An 18612-nucleotide genomic window follows, 5' to 3' on the forward strand; every position below is an offset into this window, starting at 1 on the left:
CTATAGAGCACGCAAGCACATGGCTTGGCGGTGGCGCCTCCACGGTGGGTAGTGGAGCTGGCCAGATGGCTGGAACTTGGAAATGAGTGCCCCTAGACTGGGCATGGGCAGGCGACATTGAGAGCTTGTGACATCGAATTCTAAAGACGCATTCCCGCGCATGTATGTGTTACAGCAGCTACCGAGGACGGCGATAGGCCGCTGTACATCGTGCAGCAGATCCTACCATCTGCCGGGTACTTGTAATCGAAATCGATCGCGCGGACTTCTGCAACATAATCAATAATCACTGCATAGCATCATCATGAGCCTTTCTTCAAATCAATTGACTAACGTCCAGCTTGCAGTGCGTCTAATCAACAACAAGTGGCAGCACCACCATCTCCCTTTCCATCGATCGACCTCATCGTCGCCTACGTTGTGCCGATCCCTCCGTTGTCTCGAACGCCGTCCTTCCATGGGAATGCCGCTACTGCTCTCCATGCAGCTGTAGCCGACACTGCGATCGTGACCTCAGTCATTCCATGTGTGAGACAATGGCTTGACCTAAGCTGCTCCTCAATTGCATCACACTTACGTGATAGGAGTCGATCAGCGTTACCAATCTCTATCATCTGGATTTAGAGGGACCCACAAACCTAATGCTATGTACTTAGATCGGAGTTGAAGTCGCAGGCACACATACAAACACAAATTCCACTGTCATCAATTCCGCTAGGTGTGAGAGGTGGGGAATGATAGGGTGGCGACAGATGTGAGACCGAGAAGGCTTTGGTGAAGACATCGTTACGGAAGAATAAGAGTACACAATCACTTTGGTAGTGGCATTGTTCAAGCTTGGCGTGTGGTCGGTATGAGCACAGTTGCATTCTCTCTTCGTAGTCACCATATGTTCGTTCCCTTTCCTAACCCTTCACGAAGTGTTGGAAAACTCTCCAATCGCCTCAACAAGTATTACCTCCGTCTTCCATCCTGTTTCGTGGCCTTCGTGCAACTTCTCGTCGAGCCCTTGTACACCCATTCGGTTCCTCCCCGTCATCATTCCATGGTTCCACCTTGGCCAGGCTATTCCTCGACTGTGAAGACCTCCCTTATCCAAATCCAAACACGCCGAAGGAAAAAGTAGGGAAGAAAAATCAAGGAACTCACCCAGTGCAGTACACGACCCTCCCCACGCTCCAATGCGAACGAGTCCTCGTGATGACAAACTGAATGTCTGCCTCCTTACACCCGCCAATGGAGTACTTTTGGAACGGTACATCATCGGCGAGGATCAGATGTAATCGACGTAGCTTCCGTCCCTTGTTGCTTGCGATTACTGCCATAATGCTCTGGATGCACTGCAGCTCAGCCAGCTCCGTGTTTCTGTCGTACCGCATGGTCAAGGTTTCAAGCCCAACGGGAAGACGCTCGGCGAGATATGTCGATCCAGCACCAGGTACAATGAAAGCGGGGATGAGGGCGTCAACAGGTACACGGAGGTGCACCAGATTGTCAAAGTCAGCGAAAGAGCCCAGGGTGCCAATTTGCCAGGCGTAGACAGGATGGAACACAGCCGCCCTCGCCAATCGCACATAATCCACCACGTAGAGGATCTCAAGTCCACGAAGAGAGTCTTTCTGAGTCTGAAGTGCGTGCCCGATTCCGGCCCACGAGTGTGGAGCCCAATTCTTATTGGGATGGAAGCCGGGAGGATTGAAGCCAGGTCGAGCGGACATAAGAGCTGTGTATGTGTAGTGGAAGTATTCGAGAGCTTTGCATGATTCCACGAGATAGGAAACAATCTGCCAGTGAAGGAAAGCACCTTGAAGAATGAGAACCTTGACGTTGGAAGATCTAGGCTTGTAGTCCCAGCTCTGGGGGGGCTGAGTTTCGACAAAACCTTGGAGATGAAGCTCTTCGATGCATGGAAGCCCAATAACGGGCAGGAAATTTTCCAGACGTACCCATCCTGCTACCTCTCGAGGAAAGCGGACTTTGAGGGACTTTAGATGGCTAAATGGCTGTGTCCAGGATGGCAAGGCCGTAGCGCCGTTGTATACCAGGTGAGCCCAGTACATGGTGTCTGTACGATGCTCGTCCACAGCTCGGAAAGATGTATCCTCGATGACAAGTTCTTCCACCCACATGGCGGCAGCGACAGATGTCGACAGAATCTGGAGCTCTCGATCAGTCGCCCTATCGTGGATAGCTGTGAGATGCTCGTTCAATACCAAAGTACCTGGGAGCTCGCCGTTGGGGCCGACGCCTCTCTGGTACTTCATAGGTTTAGTGAAAGCGTATCTGAAATGAACCTTCTTCACTAGCTTGGCCAGCGTGGGATCTTCGTCGATACGACAGGCGAATGCTGCGCGAGACTTCAGAGACATGCTTGGATCGATGCCTTCAGCGTAGATCAAAGGCATTGCGATGTTCGAGAGACTCCGGTTCACCATACCGAGGTTAAACAGATCTTTTCGTTTGAGGTGCTTCGCAATTTCAACGAGAAGCTCATTCGGCAGTGCAACGAGGCATGCCTGCGGATTCATGGAGGCCGCGTAAACCTGGGTCAGTCTTCCTGTGGGAGTAGTGGACGCAGTCGAACAGTCCGAACTGCGATATTAGTCGTGTCCTGGATGGTATGATCGTTCAAAACACTCGCTCAAAACACTCGCTCAAAACAGCATTTCAACCTACTTTTTCGTGAACCTTGACATTGTTCCCATATCGCCACTGCGGACGTCGGATTCCTTCATGTTGTTTGATGACATTCGGAGTGTAATTCGCCAGTCTGTTGGCGCCGCAGATGTTTTGAGCAACAGTGTTTGATACTCGAGCAAAAGTGAAGGGCGCGTTTTGTTCGATGGAGCACTGAAAACAGCTTACCTCACCGTGGCTCGTGCCTAGTTCACCAGGCAACTGAGCACAGTAGACTCACGGCTGTAGGGCTCTGTCCGTGGTGGGTGCCCAATGTTCTGCCACGTGTAGAAGGACCAAAAGCTCGAGCCGGAGTCGGTGAGCCCAACAGTGGACCGGAGACGGTTGAGACATACTCGATAACGCCAGCGAACGGGCGCGTACATATGCACGCCGCTGCAAGACAACAGAAGGAAACGAAGTAGGTCCTACCAAAAAGGGAGGTCGGTGATATCAGCAAGCCGAATTGCAAAGGGAACAAGACACGTGTCGAGACATACTATGGGCGAGATGGAGTTGGTATACGGACCCGAGATCATGTAAAAACAAGGTGATGGCATTACACATGGAAGAGGCAATACCTTTGAGGCATATGTCAGTTTGGCGAGATCGAGGAAGGCGTGATCAGTCGGGAGAGAGGCATTGAAGCGAGCACTTGCTTCGTGGGGAAGGTGCGACTCATTATGCACAAACACTCTTCGAGTACATGGCTGTGCCAGTCAGCGCCTCTATGTCCACTTTTCGATGTCAGAGGCCGAGGAAATAACTCTTCCAGGCGCTCGCTCGTTAGGATTGAGGTCGGCGATGTAGCGAAAGGTTGGCAAGCGACATTGGGACAACTTATTCTACGAGGTGTATTCGAAGCTGAGACGTACAAATATAGCGTGGGCGTTCACAAACAGGAGGCGCTACCGCCATGAAGTCCGACTTATACGTTCGGCCACTGTGGACGCTCACCTGCGTGCAACTACGATGGATTGTTAGAAGCAGTAGACAGAGCACACCAGACCATGCTTGAATTCAACACATCAATTTGAGTATCTCAGGTTACAGAACGCCGAGCGCCGACATATGCAGGTATCCCATCCCAAAGCCAAAGCCAAATAAATGCCAGCCTGGTGTATGTTACAGGGTGTACAACTCACTGTCACAAACTTTTCATATTCCTCCGCGTCCATGTAGTAGGCATACCACTCACATCTTACGATGTCATATTTAACTCCTCTCTCCATTGTTTTCTGTGGTTCCATAGCTCCTCTTCGCCCTTCCGGTGATGTCCTGCCAAGTAGCATTGAATCTTCGTCCTGTGCTCGCGAGCAAGCCTTCTTCCTCGTCCTCCTCCAAATCACGGTCGATCTGCTCCTGGTTCAACTTGGGGGTCCTGAACAACGTGGTGAGGAACACAATAAGGTAAACACCCAGGAAGGCGAACTGTGCCCAGAATAGCACGACACCGAAGAACGGGAAGTTGATGGTTACACGGTTGATGAAGGTGCTAAGAACACTGGGTGTGCACACATCCTTGGCGTAGTGGTTGGTAGCTATCTCTGTGCACGGCTTGATATCAGCCTTGTGATCTTTGCAACTGGGTTGTTCGCCCGGGTGACGCGGTTCGCGGTCGCAGAAGGTTTGAGGACCGAAGGTGGCGTATTGAGGGGCTACGACCATGGCGACGGAGTAGTTGATGGCGAGAACGATGAGGTTAAGCAGGGCGGTTGCCAGAAGCAGGGCTTGTGGGGAGGTGTGGCCCTTGCGGATCTTGAAGAGGGTGAGCCAGAGGAAGCGGATACCGACAGTTGCGATGCCAACAACGGAAGAGCAGAAGAAGAATAGTACAAGTAACAAGAACAGGATGTAGTCAATGGGGAAGACCTTGGAAGACTTGACCAGGATCCAGTTCAGCGGCTGGAAGATGTTGATGTGACCCAGAATGTATCCGCAGTGAGACTTGCAGATGGAGTTCTTGGCCTTGTCAATGCCAGTAATAAGCATACTGGCGAATATGAGAAGTGCCAGCACCATCAGGAGAAAACCTCCAATAAACTTCAAAGGACGGAAGACGGCCTCAATCTTGATCCAGGCCTTGACAAGCCAGTGACGGTCCTCCCCACTGGATTCGGCAGCCAGGCGTTCGCGACGGATGAGTGTGCGCTCCTCGCGGACCAAGGCTTCAAGTTCGCGTCGGTCCCGTGGATCCAAACCGCCATGGCGACCTTCACTGCGACCCTCGAGCTGCCTCTGGCGTTCGCGGTTGGATTCGAGTTGGGAAGCAGTATTCGCGGCCAGCATTGGTGCGCTAACGGAAGGAGCCGACTTGATCATGGCAACCGGGAGGAGCGCGAGGCCAGCGCCCGTGTACAGCACGTAGAGAACGGTTCCAATCAGCATCAGAAGACCCAGTGCAAATGACAAGGCGCGTTCGCCATCTAACATTGGTCAGTCAGGCATAGAAATGCGTGTAATGCTGACTTACGGTTCTCAGCCAGGAGATGCTTGAAGTAGTCGAGATCCAGACGATCATCGTCCTTGGCTTGCTTTGCGAACGGAACGAAGAATCCAATAAGGAAGATGATGACCACAAAGACGATAAAGGCGATCGTATATTTGAAGGCACCCCAGAACCTCTGTCCAGCGGTTTGCTCGCCATGTTCAGCAGCGTCCTCATCATATTCCTCATACCAAAAGTAAGTGAAGGGTACCACGAGCAAGCACAGCACTGCATCCAGCGAATACAATGTATAATAGACGATCTTAAGCGTGTAAAGAATGTTATCAACACGCTCTGGCGTGGCCCAGTCCTTCTTGCGACCTTGACTAGAGAGCGATGTGGACGAGACGAGGGCAATGTCGACGGGTACGAGCAGCACCGTGGCTAAGAGAGCGCTGGTCGTGAAGATGCATATCGTAGTGACGGACGCCGCACGGTCGCGGGGCGTCTGGTATAGGAATACGAAGATTGCAGCGATTGCGAGTAGAATGGCGACTGCGACGGCGTATGCGACCCAGATCAAGCTGGTCTGTATGAGCGCCATGATGGCGGAGATCCGGTAGCTGTACGTTGGAACACTTTGCTGGGAAGTCAGGGCTCAGTGCTCAAATAAAGCTTCTGCAACGCTCTGGAAGCTCACCTTTTTGGTATAACGGCAGATCCGTGAGTCGAAGCTCGACGAAGGATGATGCGAAACAAGGCAACCACATATCGCGGATGACGTTGTTGATCGACAGCGCCGCAAACACGAACATGGTCCAAGCTCCTTTGCACGAACGCACAGTGGCACGCTACGCGGCTTGGCGTGGAGCTTTCATTGAACGCGAGAGAATTGATGGACAACGAAACGTGAATTGCTGCTAACAACCGAATACCTCGCCCATATACCCACGATATGACGAGCAGCGGGACTGCGACACCACCTCACCATGCAGTGTTACACTGAAATCGCGCCACCGACCGCCGTTAGCCATGCTGTCAACCTTCCTTTCCTCGCATCGAGGGCGAACAATCTGGTCGTCGCGAGGAATTCGTTACTGCAGATCTTCGAGCTCAAGTCCACTGTGACTGGCGCAGCCTCGAGTGACGATGCGACGGAGAATGCAGGCCCGCTGCTAGACACCGAGGCGGTGGATCTGCCCCTGCAGCGGACAGAGAACACGACGAAGTTGGTGCTGGTGGGCGAATATCCCCTGGCCGGCACCGTAATATCGCTGGCGAGGGTGAAAGTGCTCAACGCGAAGTCAAAGGCGGAGGCGTTGCTGGTGGCATTTCGAGACGCAAAGCTCAGCTTAGTGGAATGGGACCCGGAGACGTACAACCTCCATACCATATCAATACACTACTATGAGAATCCAGACTTGCCTGGGATATCGCCTTGGTCCACTGAGCTCAAAGACACGTATAACTTCTTGACGGCAGACCCGAGCAACCGATGCGCTGCTCTCAAGTTCGGCGTGCACAATCTTGCTATCTTGCCCTTTAGGCAGCGGGATGTGTTCGAGGAGGAAGATGACTTTGACATGGACGCTCAGAAAGACGCCAAAATGCGAGATGCGAATGGCACTGAGTCCGAGCAAAAGACACCCTACTCTGCCTCCTTTGTGCTACCTCTCACATCTCTCGACCCTACCTTGACCCATCCTGTGCACCTCGCCTTCTTGCACGAGTCCCGCGAACCCACCTTTGGTATAATCGCCTCGTCGAAAGCCACAGCACCGTCTCTGCTCCCCGAGCGGAAAGACCACCTCACGTACACTGTCTTTTCTCTCGACCTCGGAGACAAGTCGTCCACAATACTCCACAGCGTACATGGATTGCCTTACGACCTTACGCGGGTTATACCCCTACCATCGCCAATTGGTGGAGCATTACTCCTCGGAAGCAATGAGATCATACATGTGGATGTGGCAGGAAAGACAACAGGAGTGGCCGTGAACGAGTTCGCCAAGTCAAGCACGGCGTTCTCCCTGAAAGACCAGACGGACCTTGCTCTGCATCTCGAAGGCTGCAACATCGAGCTCTTGTCAGCAGACACAGGCGATGTACTCATCGTCTTGAACAATGGCAAAATACTCACTTTGACCTTCACGCTCGACGGTCGGACTGTGTCGGCGATGACTGTACAGCGCGTTACTGCAGATCATGGCGGTGAAATTTTGAGCTCGGCAGCATCATGCTTGTCGAACTTGGGACGCGGGAGAATTTTCGTGGGCAGCGAAGATGGTGACTCTGTTCTGCTAGGCTGGCAAGCCGCAGGTAAAACCGGATCGCTGGCTAGGAAGGCATCGGAAGTCGGGACGGATGACGATATGGATGTTGAAGAGGACGAAGAGGTTGACGACCTCGACGATGACCTCTATAACGACACAGCACCGGCAGTGAAAAAGATCACTGCTGCTGCTGCTGAACCTACAGCTCCAGGCAGCTACACGTTCAGAATACACGATACCCTGCCTAGTATTGCTCCGATAAAGGACACCATACTACACACAGATGCAGCGGCACAATACCCCACCACTGGGGAAATCATGGTCGCCTGCGGACGAGGTGCTGCTGGAAATATCACTGCACTCAATCGCGAAATTCACCCCACCAATCTTGCTCAGATCGACCTACCATCTGCGAAGGGTTTATGGGCTGTGCACGCCAGGCAACAAGCCCCTGGTGGGATCACAGCTGATTTTGGCGAAGATGCGGAAGCGAACATGTCTGCGGACGCCGACTATGACCAGTATTTAGTCGTTAGCAAAATAGACGAAGATGGTAGTGAGAGTACGGTCGTTTACGAAGTCAGCGGGAAAGAACTGGAAGAGACCAGCAAAGGCGACTTTGAACGAGAAGAAGGCTCAACCTTGAGTGTCGGAACGCTTGCGAAGGGAACTAAGATCGTTCAGATCATGCAGAGCGAGGCCAGAACTTATGACTCCGGTAGGTCGAATGCTCCTGGTGTTGCTTGGTATTGCATCTAATCCATAAGCAGATTTGAACATGGAGCAAATCATTACCATGGAGGACGACGAGGGTAACGACGGGCTCCACATACTGAATGCCACGTTCGCCGATCCGTACATGCTCATCTTGAGAGAAAATTCTAGCGTCAAGTTGTACCAAGCCAGCGGTGATGGCGAAGTGGAAGAAGTCGAGGCCAGCGGGCTTGTTTCGACCCAATGGTTGTCTGCGTCTCTCTACAAGTCCTCGGCGTCCAGTGAGATCTATGCATTTCTCTTGACACATCAGGGTGGCCTCCATGTACGAGTCAACTCACGATGCCAAAAACGAAGGCTTACATAAACAGGTTTTTGCAACGTCCGACATGAGCAAACCTATATATGTCGCTGAAGGCTTAGCTTTCCTGCCTCCATTCCTTACCGCAGACTACTACCCGAAACGGAGTACGTCCAAAGCGACCATCACCGAGATCATCGCGGCGGACATTGGTGACTCGACATCGCGTTCGCCACACCTAATTGTAAGATGATTTTGGCCTACAAATTACCCACATACTGATTGGGGCACTAGGTTCGCAATTCTACCGACGATCTTATCATATACAAAGCTTTCCACTACCCTGCAAGATCAGCATCTGATCCTTGGACCACGAACCTGAGGTGGATAAAGCTATCGCAGCAGCATCTACCCAAATATACAGACGAACTAGACTCGACAGACGCTGAAGTTGGATTGAGAAGTACTCTGGTAGCGCTGGATGATGTCTGCGGATACAGCACGGTGTTCCAGAAGGGCACATCTCCTGCATTCATCCTCAAGGAGGCTTCTAGTGCACCACGCGTCATTGGCTTGCACGGTAAAGCTGTCAAAGGATTGACGCGATTCAACACCTCTGCGTGCCAGAAAGGTCTCGCGTATCTCGACGCTGATGTAAGAGATCAAACACCTAGCGGCCCGGCACTGCTAACGAGCGCCAGGACACCTTGAGGATCTCGCAGCTTCCCGCTCAGACCCACTACGGGCATCTCGGATGGGCGGCACGCAAGATGCCCCTGGGCTCCGAAATACATGCATTCTCTTACCATCCTAGAGGCTTGTACGTCGTCGGTACCGGCCAGCAAGAAGAGTACATGCTACAAGACGATACATACCACTACGAGTGGAAGCCAGAAGGTGTGCATGCATACATTCCAATGGAAGACGAGCTAACAAACGTGAAGATATAACTTTCAAACCGCACGTCGAGACGGGCGTCCTCAAAGTTATCGACGAACAGACTTGGTCCGTTATCGACACGCACGTTCTTGATCCCCAGGAAGTAGTTCTCTGCATCAAGACACTCAATCTCGAGGTCTCCGAGACCACACATGAGCGCAAGCAACTGATTGCAGTCGGCACATCTACCGTGCATGGCGAAGACCTGGCTACCAAAGGCTGCATCCGCATCTTTGAAGTCATCACCGTGGTTCCTGAGCCAGACCGACCGGAGACGAACAGGCGATTACGCCTCATCGTCAAAGACGAAGTCAAAGGCGCCGTGTCTGCCGTTTCCGAGCTCGGGTCACAAGGCTTCCTCATCATGGCACAGGGCCAGAAGTGCATGGTCCGCGGCCTCAAGGAAGATGGCACGTTGCTGCCGGTAGCTTTCATGGACATGCAGTGCTACGTCACCTTTTTGAAGACGCTCCCAGGCACAGGCATGCTCATGATGGGCGACGCTTTCAAAGGCCTTTGGTTCACAGGATACACTGTAAGTTCTCCACCTATCCCTCCTCCCCCGTCACCTAACAACCCCCAGGAAGAGCCCTACAAAATGCTCCTCTTCGGGCGCTCCAAAAACCACCTCGAAGCCCTCACCGGCGACTTCCTTCCGCACCCCCTCCAAATCCCTCTCCCTCGTCGTCGCAGACGCAGACATGAACCTCCAAATCCTCGCCTTCGACCCAGACAATCCGAAGTCTCTCAGCGGCATCCGCCTTCTGCATAGAGGCACCTTCCACACAGGCCACTTCCCCTCCACAACGCACCTGCTCACCTCCAGCTTGGCCATCCCCGCCGCCCCCAGCTCGACTTTCGACGCTGCAGAGCCGGAACAGGGCGCCACGACAACACATCAGATTCTACACACGACCCAATCGGGCACGTTGGCGCTGCTCACGCCCCTCGGCGAATCTACGTACCGTCGCCTCGCTAGCTTGACTACCTACCTCGCCAACACGCTCGACTCGCCGTGCGGACTGAACCCCAAAGCGTGGCGTGTGGGCGCTGGGGACGTGGGTGAGGGAGGCAAGGGAGGTGTGTTGGACGGGAATCTGGTTATGCGGTGGGGAGAGCTGGGGTACAGTCGGCAGAGAGAAGGATTAGGGAAAGTAGGCGGAGAAGGAGAGGAGTGGGTATTTTGGGGCGAACGAGAGGTGCTGGCCGGATGGGGTGTCTTTGGTCGTCGAGGAGAGTTTTTGCGATGAATGGTTGTAGCATCAACGATGTGGTGTGATAGGGGAGTGCAGGCAGAGTGTTTCATATAGCGATGCGAGTTGAATGTTTCTGTCACTATCTCATTCTAGACCTTGTGCCTGGACAAGTGACCTTTCATCTCATAGTATGTGGCTCATGGTTGATGGGACGGAAGGACACAAAAAGGAAAAGCAGGCAAGTGCACTACATACTGATCTTATTCACTAAATCCAGTGGACACTCAGTCTCACCTTCACTAGATACAGCCCACCTAAATGTACACACTTCCCCTCCACCTTCCGCTTCACCTTCACCTTCACCACCGCTCCTCTCTACGCACGCATCCACAAACGCGGCGTTCACCCCGCCTCCCCACGCCCATTACTCACTCCTTCACTTAGATGTACACATTAGCTGTACAGCCGCGAAGCACTACACTTCCGGCACGTCAAACGAAAAAAGAAAGAGAGGCAGTAGTGTAGAAAAAAAAAAGAAACTTAACCGCTATGTATAGCGGTAGTGGTATCAAGTAACAAAAAATCCCAGAAGAAAAAGAACTGCAGCTTTACGCCCGCTGCACTACCACTTCTGCCGCCAGTAATTCCTTGCCGTTGACCAAGCCAGATCCAGGTGTCGGAAAGGGCAGGGGTATCCGCGAGCAATGCTTTCCTGATAATGGCTCTATGGAGCGGATGCATATCGGATGAACTATCAACGCCGGCCATGCAAAGTAAAGAGTTGCCATGTTAAAGTGATGTGTCGGAAAAGTCGTTGTCATATCAACATACCAATCCGGAAGGAAGGATCGACAAGAAGCGAAAAGGTGATCACAGGGTAGTGCTGTGATCTTTAGACAGTCGTTTGGCCGCTGAAGTTGCTGCAGATGATAGTCTTGACGTCCGATGCTAGTAGACTTGTACGATATGCTCTGACATCGTTGGGTATCGAATAGGGATCACTCATATCGTGGGCGCCTGGGGTCCCCGGAGAGTGCCGAAAAGCTCTTGAGGCGGTATCCGACTTTGGTTGCCGACGCGATCCGTGAATGACGTGGGAGCTGGGGAATAGCCCGCTGCCCTCTTGCGGTACCATTCGATCAGGATACCGGCAACTACCAGTAGGAAGGTAAGAGCGAGCGCTATGGCGAGCGCAATGAGGACGATGAAGCCAAGAGCCAGACCGTTGCCTGTATTATGTTAGTCGCAATGCGGAAAATAGAAGATGATCATCTTACCTCCTCCACTGAAGAAATCCTCGTGTTCCGCCACTACCTTCGACAGGCTACCAGATGAGCCTCCCTTTGCAGAAGACAAAAGAAAGGGTGTCAAGGTAGTACCATTGAACAGAGCTGCCGATGCGACACCGAAGCCGGTGATGTTGACTTGTCCTAGTATCAGCAGAGCTTGGTTTTGATCCAGCAGGTCCGACTTCTGGTGGTCCTGGCTCAGAGGCAGAGATTGTAGACCCTGGATGTTAGTGCCGGGGCCTAGCAACTTATCATCCACCGCATTCCATTTGCCCCCATCGAAACGCTGCAGGAAGGTACTACCATCACTCGTTTTACCAGCAGCCCACATCTGAGAGCCATCCAGGTTGGCGGGGCAAAGAGCGTCCACTGTCCCGGGGAGGGCGCCAGCTCCTGCAACTTCCTGGAACTGACTGTTTGTAGAATCATACGTGGAGACTTTGGTCTTGTTGGTGCCAACGGTGAGGTCACCTGCAATCAATGCCTTGGTATCCGAGACCCATAGCAGGTTGGTGACAACACCAGAGATGTCTGCGCCAGGAGTGTTCCACTGTTTACGTTCGTTGTCCCAAACGCAGAGAGCTGGACAGCTCAGTGCTCCGCCTGAGTCGAATTGACCTCCCACAAAGACGTCTTGAGAGTTGCGTCTTGGGGCGATGACGTTGACCGTGACGTTGGTGCCCTGGAGGGCAGGGGGCTGGCTGTCTTGAAACTTATTGTTGGCGAGATCGTACGCAACCACCCCGGCTACACTGCTGTCTCCGACCTTGCCAGTGACTAGGCCACCAGCGAAAAGGACATCACCAAGCAGACCAAGAGCGCCGAAAGTCGAATTCGAGTCTACCCCATCGCCAAAACCGGTGATCGCGTTGTTGCTGTCAATAATGACGACATTAGTGATGTTCTGACCATCTTTGTCTGTGACAGCGAAGTGACCTGCAAGGACCGTCTTGTCGATATTGTCACCATTCTTGTGGAAGATAGCAGTGGAGATCCCAGTGTTTGTAACATTCTGGCCTGCGGTCAACGCTCGCTTGCGTAGCGACGCTTGCTGCTGTTGCTCAAGGTCAACGTTGATCCCGAGGCTGCTCAAAGTGTTGTTACTGTTCAGCACAGCAGCTCCGCTTGCGCCTAAACCTTGCGAGCTGATGCTGCCTGCGTAGAAGCGATCGGTATCATTCATTTGGGCGAACGTCGTGATACTGCCTGAGATTGCAATTGTTGTAAGGTCCAGGTTTTGCAACCAGTTGTTTTGAGATGGTACCCATATAGCGAATCCATCCGCGGAAAAGGAAGGGTTGTCGCCAAAAGCACGCACATTCTCGAAATCACCGGTGATGGCTAGAACATCCTCAGTCGCATTGCCGGTCAAATTCGAAATAGGGACAATGGAAGTGACCAGGCCATCGACACCAGCGCCGAGTGCTTGCCACTTATCGTCAGAATAAGCAGCAACACGACCCAGGTCGCCATTGCTATTGTCCTGGGTATTAGTGAAGTTGCCACCAACGTAGAGGGTCGATCCGCTTTGGTATATGGTGACGACTTGGTCGTTGAGACCATTGCCGCTGAGCTTGGTAGGTCCACTGTCAGCTACGGCAAATATGTAGTTGAGCCCGTCTCCATTCGTGAAGTTTCCCCCAACGTACAGTCGACTGTCCGATGTTACCAGGGTGTTGACAATGGCCGAGCTTTGCGGATTGAGGCTTGCGCCAGCTTTGTCGATGGTGGTAGCAGTGAAGTTCGTACTGGTAATCTGCTGGTCGGGATCATATTCGAACAGGCCATTGATCTCTGTGCCATTGTCCTGTGCCGTGCGGATCTCGAAGCGCACTCTCTGGGCGACTACTGTCAACACATTTGTGCCGGGGTTTTGGCCAGCAACAGGAGCCAGGGTGACTTCAGGACGGAAACCGTTGGTAACGTCGACATGGCCGTTGTAAACTTCGTCGTACTTGTCAAAATCGTTTGTTTGGGCCAATATAACGCTGGTCGGGCCAGAGCCGGATTCCATGAAGCCAGTCACGTTGACTCGGCCACGAGTACCACATGTCCCATCACCCTGGCAGCCAGGAGTGTACATCTTGATGGTGTAATTACCGGACTGTGGAACGTCCGGTCGAAAGACAACATAGGTGGAATTTGGTGAGTAGTCAGCAGTGTCGAGGGTCGCAGTGAGGTATTTTGAGTTGCTGTCATGAGAAGGGGTAGACTGCCAGTTGCCCACGGCAGTCGCTTGACCACCGCTTGTAGCACCTCCACATTTCGGCGCGTTGAATTCTTGAATGGCATAGGCGTAAACGTCTATCATGGTTAGAAGAAAGGTTCTTGCGGAAAACGATTCAACACGTACCGGTCTGGAAAAGTTCGATCCCATTAAGACCTCCACCATCGCCATACCACTGAGAGATGTCAATGCGAAATGTATTCATGCCCACAACGTTCACGAAGTCAAACACTTGAGCACTCGTGTTTCCTTGCGGTAGGGGGCAGGTGGCGTCACAGAACTTGCGCTCTCCGGTGCTAGGATCGCTGTAGGTCAAGTTCATGATGCCACCATCCGGAAGGGCAGTGAAACGGAATTCCTTGGTACCGCGACCCTCGAAATTGGTATTGTGCAGTTGGAGTTGAGTGGGCTGAAATCCGAAACCGAACTCCGCCTTCCAGAACCCGGCACTGTTGTCTGCCAGGAGCCATGTGGAGCCGGAACCTTGGATCTTGGTATCGTCCTTGCAGACGATGGCCTTGGGATCGGTGAAGCCTGCTTGTCCTGAGCTGGTCTGAGCCGTTATAGTCGCAGATCCGATCGGCAAAGACTGGGTATTGTTTTCTGCGGTGCCGTTTCCGGACAGATTGATTCCATTCAGATTTTGAAACTGTCCTCCAAAGACGATGGTGTTGTTTGGACCCTGAACGATAGAATGGACCGTCCCATCGAAACCTTTGAACGGTAGATTCGCCCAACTGTTGTCTGCCTTCCATATTATGGCATTGGTGGAATTGCCGCCATCGATAATGCCTCCGACATAGACTTGTTGGCGGGTAGCGTCGCAGTAGAGAGCGTTGACCTGCCCAGTCAATCCGGTTGTGGCTGTCACATTTCCCGTATTTACGTCGATGAGAGCAATGCCTCCTGGGGTAGACTCGCCGTCGACGCTAGTGAAGTTGCCTCCTACGACGATTGCGTCCAGATCGTCATTGGTATACCTGCACATGGCCCTGACCTCACCATCAGTCTTTTGTATTTTCGCAAACAAGCCATTTGGAAATCGAGAGTAGAGACCATTGGTCGCGGCGTCCTGGTTCTGTCCTTCGTATTCGTAGAGCGATATTGAGTCGAAGTCGCCGGCAAGGGCGACGCGGCCCAATCTTTGGATGTCGATATTAGGGGAGGGTATGGGGTTGAAAGTGAAAGCGTTGGTTCGAGATATTAGGTCTGGCGAGGCCAGGAGTAGCGAGAGGGCGAGCTTGCCGGCGCGCGACGCCAGCAGTGAGGAGAACGGGTCCCTCATGGCCAGCGAGCGGCGACAGCTCGGGTTCGAGCGTGTCGAAAGAATAACGGGTGGTGTGTTGGAGGAGAGAGCGCGGTCAGCAAGCGCAGATGGCGACGACCATGGCCGAGGGGAGGATAGTCGGGATTGGTGTGCTGAGGCAGCTCCTGCCCTGGACGGGTGCGGTGGGCTCCTCCCGATTGGCGTACGAGTGCCTGCTTGAGCGGGCCAAAGCGAGCCGGCGACGTCAAGCGGATGCGCGGCGCTGCCTGAAGATTATGGGCGATTGCACGCCCGTGGCGGTGTCTGAAACGAGTAACGAGTGACTGTGGGTGAGAATTGATGCTGGAGGGAACGATGAGGGAGCGCGACTGGCGTCGAGCAGGAGCAGGGCCAGACGCAGGAGCTGCTTGCCGGCGCTACTGGGGGTGCGCGTCGGGCTGTGGTCTCTGTCTGTAGAAATTGAGCGGAGCCCGCGATTGCTACAGCGACCAATGGAATGCGCGCAGTCGCCTCTGCGCCGCAGCGAGAATACGCTAAAAAGCTTGTCTCGCGTGCAACACGCCAACGGAGACGCAGTGCAATTCAATTCTCGACGCACGCAGGCCCCGTCGCAGTTCGGTCATGTAGAGGAGCAACAACAGGCGCGTCGTGGAGGTTTTCTCATTTCAACACCTCTGTCGCACACGGTTGGCTGGCGATGCTGGTCGCGGTCGCTAGTCGACCTCATTCACCCACGCGAGCTCGCAGCCAATTGACCTCGCCTGCGACAAGAAGAACCCTCGCCGTGGCTGGGGTGACACCAAGATCCAACGCCATGACGACGGAGACCCTCGCTTTCATCGTCGTCTCATCGTTGTTGTTTCCTTGCGTCCAGCGATCCTGGCCTTCTCACCGCCTGGCCTGCCAGCACGCTGCCATCACGTTGACCGCCTAATGCTGTGGCAGTGGAACTAAACAAAGACAGCCAGCTGTCTCGCAAAGTCCATCTGGGAGTCACACGAGGCCTGAATCATTTGTCTCTGAGGCACGATTTTGCGCCTCTGGGCCGTCCCGTCTCTCGAGGCGTTCACACGAGACAATCCACGAGCACCTCCCACCTCCTTCCCCAACTCACATTTGCGGCGCCCTCGTCGTTTCCGGAGGCCTCGGCATCGGGTCACCTCCGCCACTCCTCCTCACGATGACATATGCCTCCTGCTGTCAATCTCAGGATTTGTTGTCTTCGATATGCTCAGCTACATCATCACCTCCATATGATCTCCATTATGGACATCGTTAGTCTGGCCATCGCGATCTGCTCATCGCCTCTCGACAACACCATGCGTCACCCGCCCACAGGGGTTCCTGCGAACCCCCTGCACAACACCTCCGACGGCGGTTTCACAGCCCCTGCCCGTTCTGACAAGCACAACTTGAGACAGTGCTAGGCCCGAACGAGCCCGCTTCCCACATTGCGCTCGCATCCCATTCGTCTTCGCAACTGCAAATCGTGAAGGGTAGCAATCGAGTCAATTGACAGCGCATGAGCCCCTCTCTGCCTGCGTCATCGCGTTGCTTCTAAATTCGGAATATCAAATTCGAACATGTCGAAAGCGCGAACCATTGAAGTGATCGTGTGCGGAGTCGCGGTACAGCTGACGAGAACCTCCCGCGCCGGGAAATGGCTGGTGTCGTGCAGATAGTCCGGCACCCTAACGTGGTCTAGCCTACGATACACTGGAGTCTTGAGCCTCGCAGCGGCTGGTGTGATACAGACACAGGCGGCTGGCAGCGTTACACAGAGACTTAGTGGAGAGATCGTGGATTACATTATGGCACAGTCGTTGCTGTGAATGAGGTCGTACTAGCTAATAAGACAACAGCTCTACAAGTCTTCGTGTATGCGACCAATCTATGCCAACGCCGCGCTAATGCAGGACAGTAAGAAAAGCAACATTGACTTCGGTCCTCGCCCGACTCGCCTCTTCGGGTCAAGTATACTGTGGTTGCAGCGGTAAGTTACCAGACCCTCTGCCTAAAGCTCCATCGTCGACCCAGATTACCCATTCTGCATCAACCTCTAACCCATCTTTCCTTATATTTCCTTTCTCTATTCGCGATATCTCCCGCCGTCTCTCCCTTCTCATTCCGTACATCCACCTTTGCACCATGCTCCAAAAGCACTACAACCCCTTTCTCATTGTAATCCCCCATACCATGACCGCCTCGGGTCATCGCCTTATGTAGCGGGGTATTTCCCTCTCTACCCACTACATTCGGATCCGCCCCTTTAGCAAGCACGAGCCTCAGCACATCGACATAGCCTTGTGATGCGGCCGCTCTATACACCAGTTGATTCAGAGTGCGGAACAGTCGTATGTCTGAGTACCATCTGCGCTTCCGACGCGGTTATGCTCATCCAGCAAGTGCATTACAGTCGCCGCCCGGCGCATCGAGCGTTCTTGCTGCTTAAGCTTTTTTTCATGCTCCGAGGCTTTGCACCTGGTATCCAAAGGAAATTCAGCGTCCATCGCGGCACTTATTGCATTCTCTAAGACGGTCATGCTGTACGCGCATTCGATAAGTAGAGTCGTTATCACAAGGACATGGCCTTGATTACACGCCATCATCAACGCTCGAATCCGTTGGTCCTCGGTCCAGCTTTCGTCCCAGTGAAGTAGATCTCGAAGGACGTGTGCTTGCCCATCGCACGCAGCAGCTTCGACGAGTGAGTGGCGGGTACGCATATTGGAAGGATATTTGTTGCGCTCTGCGCCCAAGTCCCAGAGTCGCTTGAACATGGCGCGACGGCCAAGGCGTACGGCCACACGAATGGGTGTATCTGGAAAGCGCATCTCATCTCCAGCATCCACGAGGTCGATGTCGGCGCCCCGGATGATGAGAAGCTCGAAGGCGGCGGGCTGGTTGCTCCATATTGCTACATGTAGTGGTGTGCCCCAGCCTTTAGATGACCCCTCGTAATCGTGGAGCTTGTCAATGTCGTAGTCGGCTGTCAGTAGCTCTCGGATCTGGGGGAGGTTGCCGTGGACTAAGGCGGTATGTAAGGTGTATTCAGGGTTGTCTCGGAATTTGCGAATCAAGAAATCGCGGTCGGGTGTATAATATGTCTCCGTCATTTCCGTCTGAAGTGGCGGAGGTACGAGAATGTGTGCTGCGGCGTGAGGGTACTATACGGCCATCACCTGAGAAGATGAAATGATGAGTAATTAGGATTCAAAAATTAGGTTGTTGTGACAGAGTTTTACATGGGTAAATGTAGTTTACATATTTGGGGTCAGGCACCAGCCTCGTCAGGTGACCGA

The 18612-nt window shown here is 53.3% G+C and overlaps 5 protein-coding genes across 5 annotated transcripts; 1 reads left to right on the forward strand and 4 right to left on the reverse strand.

Annotated features, from left to right (window-relative positions):
- Nucleotides 1-1145: 1145 nt before the first annotated feature.
- On the reverse strand, nt 1146-2696 carry N0V89_011875 (uncharacterized protein; the record flags this gene model as incomplete). The annotated part of the gene is made up of 2 exons (XM_056220601.1): nt 1146-2592; nt 2689-2696. The coding sequence occupies 2 exons, from the start codon at nt 2694-2696 to the stop codon at nt 1146-1148; spliced, it is 1455 nt and encodes a 484-aa protein (XP_056065904.1).
- Nucleotides 2697-3891: 1195 nt separating this feature from the next.
- On the reverse strand, nt 3892-5708 carry N0V89_011876 (uncharacterized protein; the record flags this gene model as incomplete). The annotated part of the gene is made up of 2 exons (XM_056220602.1): nt 3892-5102; nt 5150-5708. The coding sequence occupies 2 exons, from the start codon at nt 5706-5708 to the stop codon at nt 3892-3894; spliced, it is 1770 nt and encodes a 589-aa protein (XP_056065905.1).
- A 385-nt stretch (nt 5709-6093) lies between these two features.
- On the forward strand, nt 6094-10480 carry CFT1 (mRNA cleavage and polyadenylation factor subunit; the record flags this gene model as incomplete). The annotated part of the gene is made up of 8 exons (XM_056220603.1): nt 6094-8095; nt 8148-8416; nt 8463-8636; nt 8687-9046; nt 9094-9289; nt 9337-9866; nt 9919-10411; nt 10461-10480. 8 exons carry the CDS (start codon nt 6094-6096, stop codon nt 10478-10480), a joined length of 4044 nt encoding a protein of 1347 aa, XP_056065906.1.
- A 1049-nt stretch (nt 10481-11529) lies between these two features.
- On the reverse strand, nt 11530-15328 carry N0V89_011878 (uncharacterized protein; the record flags this gene model as incomplete). Its single annotated transcript, XM_056220604.1, has 3 exons — nt 11530-11756; nt 11805-14120; nt 14170-15328. The coding sequence occupies 3 exons, from the start codon at nt 15326-15328 to the stop codon at nt 11530-11532; spliced, it is 3702 nt and encodes a 1233-aa protein (XP_056065907.1).
- A 2318-nt stretch (nt 15329-17646) lies between these two features.
- Nucleotides 17647-18426, reverse strand: N0V89_011879 (uncharacterized protein; the record flags this gene model as incomplete). Its single annotated transcript, XM_056220605.1, has 1 exon — nt 17647-18426. The coding sequence occupies one exon, from the start codon at nt 18424-18426 to the stop codon at nt 17647-17649; it is 780 nt and encodes a 259-aa protein (XP_056065908.1).
- Nucleotides 18427-18612: the final 186 nt, after the last annotated feature.

This window comes from Didymosphaeria variabile (genome assembly GCF_027946475.1).
Source record: "Didymosphaeria variabile strain IMI 356815 chromosome Unknown scaffold_9, whole genome shotgun sequence".
Lineage (NCBI taxonomy): Eukaryota > Fungi > Ascomycota > Dothideomycetes > Pleosporales > Didymosphaeriaceae > Didymosphaeria > Didymosphaeria variabile.